The sequence below is a fragment of the Hyposmocoma kahamanoa genome, unplaced genomic scaffold (assembly GCF_003589595.1).
Source record: "Hyposmocoma kahamanoa isolate Upper Pololo Valley unplaced genomic scaffold, ASM358959v1 180, whole genome shotgun sequence".
Lineage (NCBI taxonomy): Eukaryota > Metazoa > Arthropoda > Insecta > Lepidoptera > Cosmopterigidae > Hyposmocoma > Hyposmocoma kahamanoa.
In genome coordinates, this window is record NW_020653711.1 from 2,323,788 (window position 1) to 2,337,468 (window position 13,681).

General features: G+C 35.6%; 1 protein-coding gene across 1 annotated transcript in view; it reads right to left on the reverse strand.

Annotated features, from left to right (window-relative positions):
- LOC113225973 (glucose dehydrogenase [FAD, quinone]-like) overlaps nt 1-13,681 on the reverse strand; it is a 35,198-nt gene that overhangs the window by 9,113 nt on the left and 12,404 nt on the right. Inside the window, exons 3-8 of the mRNA XM_026458465.1 lie at nt 11,315-11,566; nt 3,574-3,745; nt 2,426-2,625; nt 2,096-2,220; nt 1,450-1,633; nt 410-670 (exon numbers count right to left, since the gene is read on the reverse strand). Of these exons, the coding sequence (XP_026314250.1) occupies nt 410-670; nt 1,450-1,633; nt 2,096-2,220; nt 2,426-2,625; nt 3,574-3,745; nt 11,315-11,566 (1,194 nt within the window). The remainder of the gene's footprint in view (nt 1-409; nt 671-1,449; nt 1,634-2,095; nt 2,221-2,425; nt 2,626-3,573; nt 3,746-11,314; nt 11,567-13,681) is intronic.

Genomic DNA, 13,681 nt, shown 5'->3' on the forward strand with positions numbered 1-13,681 from the left:
ATTATACAACTTCTGCTATACTTGGATGACAAAAATCCGTTGTAGTAACCCGTTTAGCTCATGGAGGTAGTCTTGATCCAAAGATCGAATTTCTTTTTGCTTTCAAACAGCAGAATGTTTCAAAGGATAAAAAAATATATTGTAAATGTTGAATGCGCACAAATGTTATTTACAAAGAGCAACCCCTACAGTTTCTTGCTCTTTCTCCTCAGGGGAATCTGCCTTACGTATGAGCGGTAGAGTTTAACCAATGTCATGAGTTCAAGTGTAACAATGCTTACCTATGAAAGGAAGATTATTTTGATTTAATTTGAAAAAAAAACTTTTATTTTGATCCACGTAATCAAACGTCTTCATAAATAAAAAACAGGCTCTTGCGGATCATGTCGCTTCTTCCTCGATTACCTACCTGAGACATTCCAGTACTAGACAGGGGTCCTTCTCTCTTCAACATATAATCCATGGCAGTAGCCCAAGTGAGCTCTTGTAAATTAATTTCTTTAGTCAAATTGAAGTTAACTTTCACACCGACATGATTCTGCAGGTTCTGTCCTACTCCAGGAAGATCCTCAATTGTGGGAATATGGAACTTGTCCAAGGTTTCCTTTGGACCGATGCCTGAGAGAAGCAGAATTTGAGGGGAGTTTAGGGCTCCTGCTGAGAGAATTACCTAAAAGAAAATATATAGATAATTTGTATTACATGATTCCGTTATGTTACATAGTATTGCACATATATTTGTTGCTTATATCTTCGAAGAAAGATTTTCTAATGTAGTGTAAGTTGGAATGACGTCGAATAGAGCCGTGTCTTGCAGGGCAATATTAGCATAGATTGTATGTAATATAGCATTCTATTATAAAAGCTTACGTTCATCAGAAGGATAAAGAAACAGTCTTAGACTGATATATCATAAAACGAACTATCGACTTCGCTTAAGTAAAAATCGCGAGCTAAGTTTTCATATTTAAAAACGAACTTTACCTAAGTTTAATTGCCGCCGCCGTAATTCCCTGCTTAAGGTATGCAGAGTTCGTTTTGTAAATACGAGTACAAAAACTTAGCTCGCCATTTTTACTAATCGAAATACTTACTTAGTTCGTTTTGTAAATCTCAGCCTTAGTACTGTAACTAAAATCGTTTGATGATGCCGTTTATAGCCTAGGTAGCCCAATTAGTTAGCATTGTGGACATATAATGTCGTAAGTAATTTCCCGTAATGACGATGATGAATTTAAAAATACAACTTTTATCATTCCATTAATCATAGCACTGAAAAGTACATGTCATAAGTATCTTTAACATAAATAAAGGTCTTATGTCACATATTTCTTGAAGATTCTTGTAATTAGAGAAAAACATTACAGAGACCAGATAAACAACGCGATCGATATTTGAATAATAATGTCTGGCTCGTTTATTCTTCTTGTTAATGACGAACGAACTTACTTCTTTATTAACATTGACGATCTTCTTCTCTCCTCTGTTATTAATGTACTCCACGCCAGTGGCCTTCTTGCGTACAGGATCCACGATCACTCTGGAGACGAGCGCTCTAAACACGACGTGCAAGTTCTTGCGATGCGATGCTGGCCGAATGTAACCACGGGAGGTTGTATAACGAGAACCGTTACTGAAAACGTACAAAAATTAAATAAGTTCTACGTTAATTCAGATTATATTTTAAGTAAAAGTAACAAAACAAACAACAGAACCGAACGAACAATATGCAAAAAAACATTGACACAGAGCAATCAAAAAAATTAAATGTAATAGTTTATTTATGTCTGTCAGGTCAAATGGCCGGTCCGTAACAACCATAGATATAACAACTGTCAACTTTATGTCTTAGTATGACGGGTGCAGTGGCAATGCTCCCCAGATAGGTACGTTACGGCATTAAAATAAAGTTTATTATACTATATACAATTTCGTCACAATATCTTCCCTTCCATTCCGTTCCGCAGCAATGTAAATTGAACCTTTATTTTTCGCATTATCGTTCGCTCGCACTTGCATGCACAGTAAGTAGACTTCTTGGTAAACTCGTTTTTAAAATTACAATCGGTTACTAAAGTTAGAATAGATTACTAACTTGTTAAACGTCTGTGCAATAGTAAATCCAGTGACATTATCCCCGTTGAGGTCAGTCGTCGGAGGGTAACCCAGTTCAATAGATCCTGATACTATGTCATGTGCTAACCTTGGCACATAGGGGAACTGTGAAGATAGAAGGAAAACTATAATAATACGTAACTATTCTAAAATGATCCAACCTACAACATCGGTTAAAAGAAGAGATAACTATATATTTTAGAATATTTCTCTGAAAAATTACTTTTGATCGATTGAATTATTTCTCCCAATGGCAATTTTTTTAACCCAAAATCTCTCATCTCGGTATTTACAAGGCCCACTTGCATACCCGTCTAACTGGCATAGGTCCACCAGTATTATGATGCTCCTGTGAAACGACAGTCCCAATCTCCTTGTTATCTTCACTCATGAGGAAGTAAGGCATTACATCACTCCAAGACCACCCTTTAGCTCCGTTCACAGCCCAGCCGCCGTAGTCGGCTGGATGACCTCGCATATACATCATTCCGTTTATCGCTGAACATCCACCTAGAATAATAAGAAGGACACCATTTTACGGTCAATCGCGCAATCAAGCATGATCTCGTTCAAAGTTTTCAGTATATCAATTTCAAACTGCCAATTGTTTTTAGACAAATTTCTCAATTTCAATCAAGGCTACCTTAAATTTAATAATCAATTCAATAGAAATATACTTTATTGCATCCACATAAGCAAATATAGTACAAACAAACACAACAATAGCAATGCAACAGGCACTTTACAATACAATACAATACAATACAATACAATACAAACATTCTTTATTGTACACCAAAAAAGGAAACAAATACAATACAATTAAATTAAAAAGAAGCGGTGGTACACTATACTTATTAACAATACTAAATGAAGTTGAAGCTGTGCCGCGACAGCGCAGGCGAGTGCCACAACCGAATTTATTGGCGTTTCCGAACTCAATTTAGGTCAAATTTATGTAATATTTTTAGTTAAGTAAATTGGTGGTTTGTAATATATATTTTTTTTAATGAGTATTAGGGTTAATGATTGTTATCAAAAATGAAATTATACAACGAAAGTTTATATTAAACGTTCCATAAATTAAGTTAATTATTACATGAAAAAAGTTTATATTAAATAAAATTATATTAATTGAGCGTTAGGTTGAAAATATACGATTCATTACACACCCATTATCTACATTTTGATCTTTTCGCCAATTGTGTCTAATGTATCGATATGTATGTATGTTGTTAATTCATGCTATCAATGTTAAACTTAATTTTGGAAATATCCTTTCCTATCGGGCTATAAGCATACCAGTAACAAGGATACTTTGAGTACCTGCGAGATACTGGTTTCTTTAAACAATGTTCTGTACTCGATTTATGCTGCAACTAAATGGTGTTTCTTGGTTTTGTAAATCAATTTAAATGTAACGTACTTGCACAATTCGTTGAGAAATAAATTACTTACCCAACATTTTAGCTCGGGGCCAGTAGCATTTACCACCTTCCGCCCCACACGCCTTCTCCTGGGGTTCGGTGTAATAGTTCCAGTCTGTATCGTTCCTTAGCCAGTACGACGTTATGAAATGCGGTACAGAAGTCGGTACTGGCTCGTCGCCTCCTGCTTCCAGCACTAATACCTGGAATAAGGCAGATTAAATTTTACGTGACTCAAGCTTTCCTAGCGTAGCTATTAGGTACATAATAATACATAATAATAATAAAATGTTTAGTTCAGTAATACAATTAACATTACATTAACAGTGGATGGTACCTCCTATTAAGCTTATCAAGCCTGTGTCAAGAGGCACCACTCTTCCATAGCTACAAATGCTCATTTAACATTTTTAACTTGTATTTAATTTAGTGTTTAATTTACACATTTCCAAACAACGTCAAAACAAACAATTTTTTAACAATTTTCAACATTCTTGACTTCTAATTTTAAATTTAATTTCAATCTTAAACCGTAAATACGTATGTCTGTTTTTCAGTTGAATCAGAGGGTCTGCTCTCGTTCTCCGTCCGCCATCCGACGGAAACAATTATTGTCGAATAAGTAATACTCGACCAAATTAAAAGAAGACAAAGTGTGTTAAATTTTAATTACCTAATGCTAAATCGACTAGTCCAATCATAGAAATAAATGGAGAAAAGTTAGACCTTGTTAATAAAGCTGTCTTTTTGGGAGTAACCTTAGATAGTAAACTTCAATGGTTTCCACATATATATACGCAGTCCGCAGAATACGTGAGATTATCGATGTTGCTACTGCTAGACCAGTTTATTTTAGTTACTTCCATAGTATAATGTCCTAAGGGATTCTCATGTGGTGTAAAGCGGCAGATATACAAACCATATTTGTGTTGCATAAACGGGCGACATAATTTCATTAAGAAAGAACATTTCCATACCTAATATTAATCTTCGAACGAAGTCCAAACTCATGGTACCACAATTTCGTTTAACTAAGGTAAACGATTCTTTTATGGGGAATTGTATACGTTTTAACAATAAGATTCCGGAGTTTATATTAAGGTTAGCATTTCCTTAGTTTATAACTTACATTAAACGTATTTTAATTGAAAAGTCATATCACAAAATTGAAGAGTATTTGTTAGATAAAGATGTATGGAAAGACAACATGAGTCTAGATTTCACACAATTACGAGTCAAAGTGTATTTATTCCATAGCATATAAGTTTATTAGAAAAGAGCAATCCCTAGAGTTTCTTGGTCGTTCTTCTCAGGGAGGTCAGCGTAATGAGTGGTAGCTTAAAAAATTACGTTTTCGAGTGCAAAAATTTTACCTATGGAATAAACATCAATTCAATGAAAAATGAAATTTCTAGTTGTTTACTAATACTTTTACTTAGGCTTTACTATGAATTTATAGAGGACTACCTATATAAGACTTAATTTGTTTATTACCAAAACTGTTATTATATATAACTACAGCATCTGACCTACTGCCGTAGAAAACTCATCGAGCATCTCGATGGGAATAAATGATTATTTGACTTTGACAATGTCAAGTATGGAGCTTCACTCGCATAATGCATGTTTTAAGTTGGTCGAGTATTACTGATTTGACAGTAACTGTTTCGAACAAATGTCGGACGGAGAAGGATAATAGGTAATAGATAAGGGGCAGTTTAGAAATCGAACATTTTTGATTTCGATTTTCTGTATTTTATGCCTAGAATAAAAATTATATAATACGTAATGACACAAGATATCCGAGAGTGACTCCTTCACGCGTAAGTCGTGTATTGGATTTTCAGTTGAACCAGCTTACGTATTAAAGTCCGCGGACCTTTCTTAGTTGAATTTTCTGAGTACTATCTAGCGCTGAGATTTATAAAACGAACTGATTGATTGATTTGGACTAAGCAAGCATGGTGAGCTAAGTAAGTTTTTCGTATTTACAAAACAAACTTTGTCTAATTAAATTTTTATTGAATGTCAGAATGATTCACCATGATATTCAATTATTTTTTGTGCAATTACCCCACTAGTTTGTTTTTTTTTTTAATAGTTAATTATTAATACAAAGATCCAACACTTAGAAAATATTCCTTCGATCCGGCCGGATTCGAACAGGCGCTTCGGCTAAAAAGTCGTTGAAAACCAAAATACAAAAGATCCGACAACAATCACATAGAAAAGTTTGTGAGATGCGCTGTTTCATTCCGTGGCTTAGTTGGCTAAGCGTCTGGCATGGTTCGCTAGGAGACGTCGGTAGTGGTACGACTGATATCATCTTTGTTATAATAATAAATAATTTTCCCAAGTTCAAGCAAGAAAGTATGAAGTAAAAAACTTTAATTTTATTTAATTTCTTGCTCAAAACTTGGGCAATGTTCGTTTTGTGAATAAGAAAAATTTGCTTAGCCCTCCATTTTTACGTAATCGAAGTCCATGTTTGTTTTATAAATCTTAACCTAAGATTATGTCTCAGACCAGAATCATTTGAACAATGTAGACAACCCCTGATAGTACTAAATTAATAGTAACGAATAAATGTAAAATAGTGACTCTACTTTCAAGGTAATAGTCTAGTCGAGTAGCCTTATTTTTTTATTAAGATTTTCGCTTGAATACAAGTCCTTTGAGCCATGTCTTCGTTTCATTATCGGGATCGTCCGTAATATTTTCCATTGTGGTTCTAATACATTATGTTTTCACTTTCTCTTAAATAACTTAGTTCACTTATTTGGGTGGTTTAAATAGTCTCAAGCGGCGGGAGCCAATATTTATGTTTTCACTTGCACTTAAATCACATTATCTTCTATTACTTTGAACAAAAGCTTTGAATTCGCAATTATTGGAATTTTTAGGATAAAGTGTTCTGTAATTTGGTTTAAAAGTTTGGTGTAAGGAATGTAGTTCTAACTTTCTTTATCACTATTTCTTTCTTCGTTTTTTCTTCATTATATACTTAAAATAAAAATAATCTTTGTAATAGCTGTACTTGTAACTTCAAAAGTCCGCCATTTTTTTCAGCAAGTAGCGTTGTATTTTTGCGAATATTTTTACTCTAGCACTTATAGCACAGGGGATCTTGCTATATCTCTCCGTAAAGATTTTTTTTATAATATTAAGTGACGGGACAAACAAGTCGTGCGTCTGATGGTAAGCTACACGGCTGTCCATAACAGTTGCAGTGCCACTCAAAACTTTAAACCGCAAAGATCTGAGAGGCACTGCCACTGCGCCCGTCACCCTGAGATATAAGTTGACAAGTCCCATGTGCTTGTAATTTCACCAGCACCCTTACCCTTCAAAACCGGAACACTGTACTGTAATGATGACATTACTGCTTGGCGGCAGAAATAGTTAAGGTGGCAGTACTTCCCTGGACGAACTCTTTCACAAGGAGCTCTACTGCTACTAAATAACTCACGTAATTAAGTCGAATTTTTGTTCGATAATGTTTCGAGCCTGTCTTTGGCTCTTTTTTGGTCCTTAATCACGAGCTTCTGTGGCGATGAAAATTAAATTTAGTGTATTAAGACCACATAAGCAAAAATACAACTTTTCAGGAAAGAGGTTTAAATATTCTACGAATTAAATTAGTATGTGATTTTTTTTATACTTAAGTAGGAGAGTTATAAAATTTCACAAATACCTACATATTATATTATTTCTACACAGAACTATTTTTATGACTTTTACACGATAAAAGCAGTTTAGACATATGATCAAATGTTGTAAACTAAATATTGTATATTTAGTTTATCAAATATTAACGTGTCAGGCGAAAACACTTAAACTTAGGGATTTCCTAAATTATTTTTAACCGAATTTAGAAAGAAAGAAAGAAGAAGAAAGGAAACTGCTTATTACACAAGCACAGACGCGCGTATAGACAAAACAACAAAGGAACAATAATAATATATATTTAATACTAATAATAAATTGATACTGTTTACTGAATTAAAATAATTGATAATGCAGTACCTAATTCACCGTCATGCGTGTCGCGGCTGGTGCAATCGGGACTTGCTCAGCTTTAGCCACAAAAAGGCTTTTTTTAAACCGTTTTGTAGCGCTGATTTTCAGCAACTTTAAACAAAGAGAAGGTTCTCAATTCGGCGACTGTATTTTTAGTGGGTATGTTACGGGATTTTTGCGGCATTTGTGGACCGATTTTAATGATTCTTTTTTTTATAGAAAAGAGAATACCTCAGTATTGATCCCATTTAAATTTGAAGAAAATATTCCACCTATAAAGGTGGAAAACTAGGGGACGAATCCGGTTTCACGCACTTTCCGTTAACCGATTTCAATAAAACTTGGCAAATAGATATAACTCCACGAACTTTTGAGGTCGGTTTTTGTTATAAAAAAAATATAGTTATTATGCGATTAAATGAGTGTCTCTTTTCAGAACTTCTTATGTATGAGAAAGTTTAACTTTGCCTCGAGTCATTAATTGCGTAACATATTTTATATAACCAGCTAGTAGATTCCATAAAATAACCGGCAAAACCGACAGTATTTTTCATATCTACATTTTTAACCGACTTCAAGAAAAAGGAGGATGTTCTTAATTCGACGAATTTTTGACGCAGTTTCTTTTTATCACGTCCGAAACAAGTTTTCGCAATAAACGCATAAATTCCGTAACAGTGATGCCTGACCACATCTAATAACATTATCAGGGCAAAAAATTCATGCAGACATTAAATATAAATTACCTAAACTGTTTTTAGACAGATAAGTAATTATTTCGATTTAGTCTTTTTAATGTTGTACATCGTCAACCGCGTGTCATACCGCATTCGTACATCACATCACAAGACTCAGCCCATGGCTTAAAAAGAAGCATTAATTCTAGTATCGTATTTAAACAATGTTTAGTAATAGACAAATCAAGTTTTAATTGTCTATAAAATAAATGAACAATTTCTCATAACAAACATGTAAGTATTTAGTAGCAGTAGAGCTCCTTGAGAAAGAGTTCGTCCAGGGTAGTACTGCCTGGGGTCGGGGGACCCCTTCCACCAAGATTAAGGGTGCCCGAGACACCCTCCAAAGGACTGGGCCCGCACTATGCGGGCCATCCTCTCGATGCTCCCCCGAGCCGAGCGGTATGCGTAACACATTTCCCAACAACAAAAAAAAGGTAGTACTGTCACCGTACTTATTTCGCCGCCAAGCAGTAATGTCAGCATTACCGTGTTCCGGTTTTGAAGGGATATAATATTAAGTGACGGGACGAACAAGTTGTGCGCCTGGTAGTAAGCGACACGCCTATCCATAATAGTTACAGTGCCACTCAGAGCTTTAAATCGCAAATTTCTGAACGGCACTGCCACTGCGCGCGTCACCCTGGGACATAAGTTGATAAGTCTCATGTGCTTATAATTTCACCAGCACCCTTAACCTTCAAAACCGAACACAGTAATGGTGACATTACTGCTTGGCGGCAGAAATAGGTAAGGTGGCAGTACTTTCTTGGACGAACTCTTTCACAAGAAGCTCTACTGCTACTAAATAATAACTATAATAAGCAAGCTAAAATGGCAGCGGATTGGTCATATTTGTCGAAGAACCGATAACCGATGGGGGCAACAGGTTCTCGAGTATAGACCACGGTTCGACAAACTTAGTGTAGCTATGACCAGATGGACAATTTGCGAAAGTCTGCTGGCTACACAATATAAGAAATAGCACACATTGGGAAAGGCATATGTCCAGCATGCAATAGTATCCCAGTGTTTGGTAAAGGCCTCTCCTCTTCGGCCTGCCGTGCCATCTTGTGGTACCAAACATGTCCACCTCTCTCAGCCTTATGGGTTTTTGCCTACGACAGCTATACAAGCTTTGGAATGCAGCGTGGTGTTTTGGATCATTTCCGTTTTTTTATAGATCGAGGACATTACAATAAAATTCTCAAAAAGTTCTGTCTTGGACTAATGACCTTACGCAAAAGAACAAGGTCTTTTTTTCTTTCAAATTAGGCAATTTTTTGTACCCGTGTTCCAGAATAACTACTCAAATCGTACAGAATCAAATTAGAAAAATTTATCTTACCGCGAATCGAACAAAAGCAAAGATACACGGCATGTATATTAACGTGTTTCTCCTCGACAACATTTTGAAAAGCTATTTCCGGGCCATTTTCATTCAGTGTTTTCTACCTAATTTCAGTGGCAATGTTTGTTACTTAAGTATTCTTGAATATCAACATTAAGTATTATTTAATATTTCACAATAATAATACTCTAATACTTAAACAATCAACATCGCCAAATTAGGTAGAAAACACTAACCACAAAATTACCATTTTGATGGTTTTACCGATTTTAATAATATTTCTAAACAATATACTATATAGTGATGGAATGAAATTGAATAAGCCGTTACGACTCTTTCCAATCAACTATTTCCTAATTAAATTATCCATCAAACACTACGTAAAGCATTTAAACACTACATTACGTCACTTAACATTGCCATCATTGGTACAAAAACAATGGTCGGATTTACGCGTCGACGCGACACGGATGGACAGGCACCGTGAATGGGAGGCCGACAGATGTCCAAGCCTTGGAGCATCTTTGATCGGAGTAAACGCAAGATTCCCTTTAGTAGATCATCTAGTGTTACCGTACGCTACAGAGAGAGAGATCTGCCCGATCATGTCCACCTTTGCTCTCCTTTTCAATAATTTATATTCCTTCTGTAATCTTTTTGTTGCAATTATAAATATAAGTAAAATAATTGTACTAGAGCGACAGTTTGTCGGTAGATATAAAATCGGTAAATAACTTTTTATTTTTATCTCTTATACTCAATTTATAATACCGCGGAAAGGAATCAAATTATAAGGGTTCTATTATAAGCAAACAGGTACACTCAAATACAATATCGAGTTGTGTCACTATAGTCTCACATAAATAAATTTAGTAGCAGTCCTTGTGAAAGAGTTCGTCCAGAGAAGTACTGCCACCTTACCTATTTCTGCCGCCATGCAGTAATGTCACCATTACTGTGTTCCGGTTTTGAAGGGTAAGGTTGCTGGTGAAATTACAGGCTCGTGGGACTTGTCTACTTATGTCTCAGGGTGACGAGCGCAGTGGTAGCGCCCCTCAGATTTTTGCAATTTAAAGCTGTGAATGACACCGTAAGTGTTATGGACAGGCGTATAGCTTACCATCAGGCGCACGACTTGTTCGTCCCGTCACTTGATGTTATTAAAAAAAAAAAGTTAGATAAAACTGGCTTACCTTTGCCAATACACAGATAAAACACTCATTCATGTCGTTTCCGTGCACAGAGTATGCCTAAAGAAAGGAGTCGGTTCCAATGGATTTGCTAGAGACGGGGGCGTTATCGACTTTCAGTGTCGATGTAGTCATCGAAAATATAATACATAAAATAATAATATAAAAAATTTGCTTCTTTAAATATAAATCGAGACTATTTTTTTACGACAATAACCATTGACTTACAAATAAATGGACGACGGGTCTAATACAAAAACCACGAAAAAAATGTCCCAAGTCAACCTATTCGAAATTTAAATTGTAATGTCATCGCAGTATCGCGCTGTCAGTCGAACAAATGAAGACTAAAGCGGAGTTTGGCGCTCTGTATACGATTTTAGCGCCTTACAAGTGCGGACACTTTTTAGCGCGGACCCGACGTCCATATAATTGTAAGTCAATGACAATAACGGATAAAAGAGTACACATTACCTTCCACTGAGGATTAGCTGACAATCGTCCAGCAACAACCGCGCCTGCCGTACCTCCACCAATGACGATAAAGTCGTAATTGTCATCAGCATCTTCCCGATTCGGCAACCGCCTACACGGGTCAGCCAAATCGCATCGTCCATTGATGAACTGTTCCAGGATTGTCATGAAGAGCATCAAAGTCGATCCGCCGTTGCAGAAAACGTGCGGGAACATTGATGTCTCGATCGGTGTTATGGGACATGGACATGCCTGAAAAAAAAACGGTTTGATTTAAACATGTCTTCAGATTGTATTGTTGATTTTTTTTTGTGCGCTCACTGTACCAAGCCTATTGCATCAGCCTTATAACATCATGATATTGCCGAGGATTTTTAAAGCGGAGAAGAAATATTAAGACAAATGAAGAACAAATTCAGAGCTATGTCACTAGGACAAAGCATTTAAAAAATGTATTGAGCATAAATTAAATATTGTTGATTGTGACGCACTGTCCTCCAATATCAGTACGTGAACTTATTTCATAAATTATCTGTAGAATTTAAGATTATTCCTAACATAAAACTGTTTAAAAATAGACAGAGATTTACTATTACAAAAATGATGTTATTCGGTAGAATTTTAAATTTGTTGTACATTTTATAAATTATTGTTTTTAATTTGACGAGTTGTATTGTGCAACACGTTCTAATACTTTTAGTATCTGTAATAAGAAATAATATAACAAAAATGTATCATGAATATCGTTTTTTTACAAAATAAAAATATCCACTTAGATGCATTAGTCAAACGGTTTGTTGGGGAAATAAAAAACGGGAAAAGAATAACTTGTCAATATGTCAAAATAGTAAAACATTAAATTGTGTAATGAAAAAAACCGTAACGTATTTTCAGACAAATGAAACAAAATCTATTCAATAAAGGTTATTGGAGAAACAAAATTCTGTAAATCATGTTTCTAACTTGTGATAGGTAACCATTTGTATGGCCTACATTTATTTCTCTCGTGAGTTTGGGTGTAATTTGTGGTTGTCTATGCGTCTGTCCATGGCGCCCGCGACACAGGGTTTCCCTAGTGCGGGGCAATGTTGAGTATGTGCGTTATTTATTATTTTTATTGAGTTTTTTGGCTTTCGACGCCATAAGCAACATCTATGAGAGATTTTATAAACTTTCTCATTCAGCCGGTAAGTTTCCAGTTATATTAAAAGTCTCATGTAACTGTACTTTACCAGCACTCTTACCCTTCAAAGCCGGAACGCAGTAATGCTCACATTACTACCTGGCGTCAGAAATTAGTAAGGCGGTAGTACTTCCCTAGAAGAACTCTTTTACAAGGAGCTCTACCGCTACTACAAAATTTGTAGTAACATTTAATGTATCAAATTACTTCATGGCTTAAAAAGGTTCAGTTCAGCCAAAAGGATTCCCAATAATTTATTTATATTCAATTCTAAATAAAAAACTTTGTATATAAAATACTTTCATAGATTTCTCATAGATGGCGCTACGGCTAAAAAGTCGTTTAAAACCATATACAAAGATTCGACAACAGGCACATAGGGAAATTCGTGAGGTCCGCTGGTTCGTCCCGTGCCTTAGTCTAGCACGGTTTGCTAGAAGACGTTGGTTCGAATCCGGCTGGATCGAAGGAATTTTTGTTCTGAGTGTTCGAACTTTGTATTAATAATTATAACAAACTTTATATACCTATACAAACTTCCAAAATTGTTATCCAAAGTTTTCCTCATGACTTGTTCTATTTTCCTACTATAGTGATCAGCATATCATCGAATTGTAATGCGAAGTCAACAGTTTTTTTCCGTCTGAGAGCAAAGTAAAAAAGGCTCTCATTAAGCCCATTAGTCGTTTTAAGAAACCCTGTATTACGTAATGTAATTAAAAATATTAAAATATTTTTTACAAGTACTCTACCTCTACGTAGAAGTTGTGGTAGCCCAATAGACGTACCGCCTCTCAAAAAGAGGCCGTGGGTTCGCATCTGGACACGCACCTCTGTGTTTCTCGGAATTGACGTGCGAAATTTAATTTGAAATTTACTATAAACTTTTCGGTGAAGGAAAACATTGCGATAAAACCAGCGAAAAAGGTTCACAATCCTCGGAAAACGTGTGGAGTACCCAACCCCCATTGGGCCAACGTGGCGGACTATGACCCAAACCTTGGTATGAGAAAAGACCCGTGCCCAGTAATGGGGCGTGAAAATGGGAAGATGATGTGGAGAAATATAGACTCTAAAAATAATACCCCAAGACTAAATTTTAATAACGGGGAATTTGGAAATATAGAAAGAATTGTTCTAAGTATTCGACTTTATATAAATAATTACAACAAAGTTATTATTAT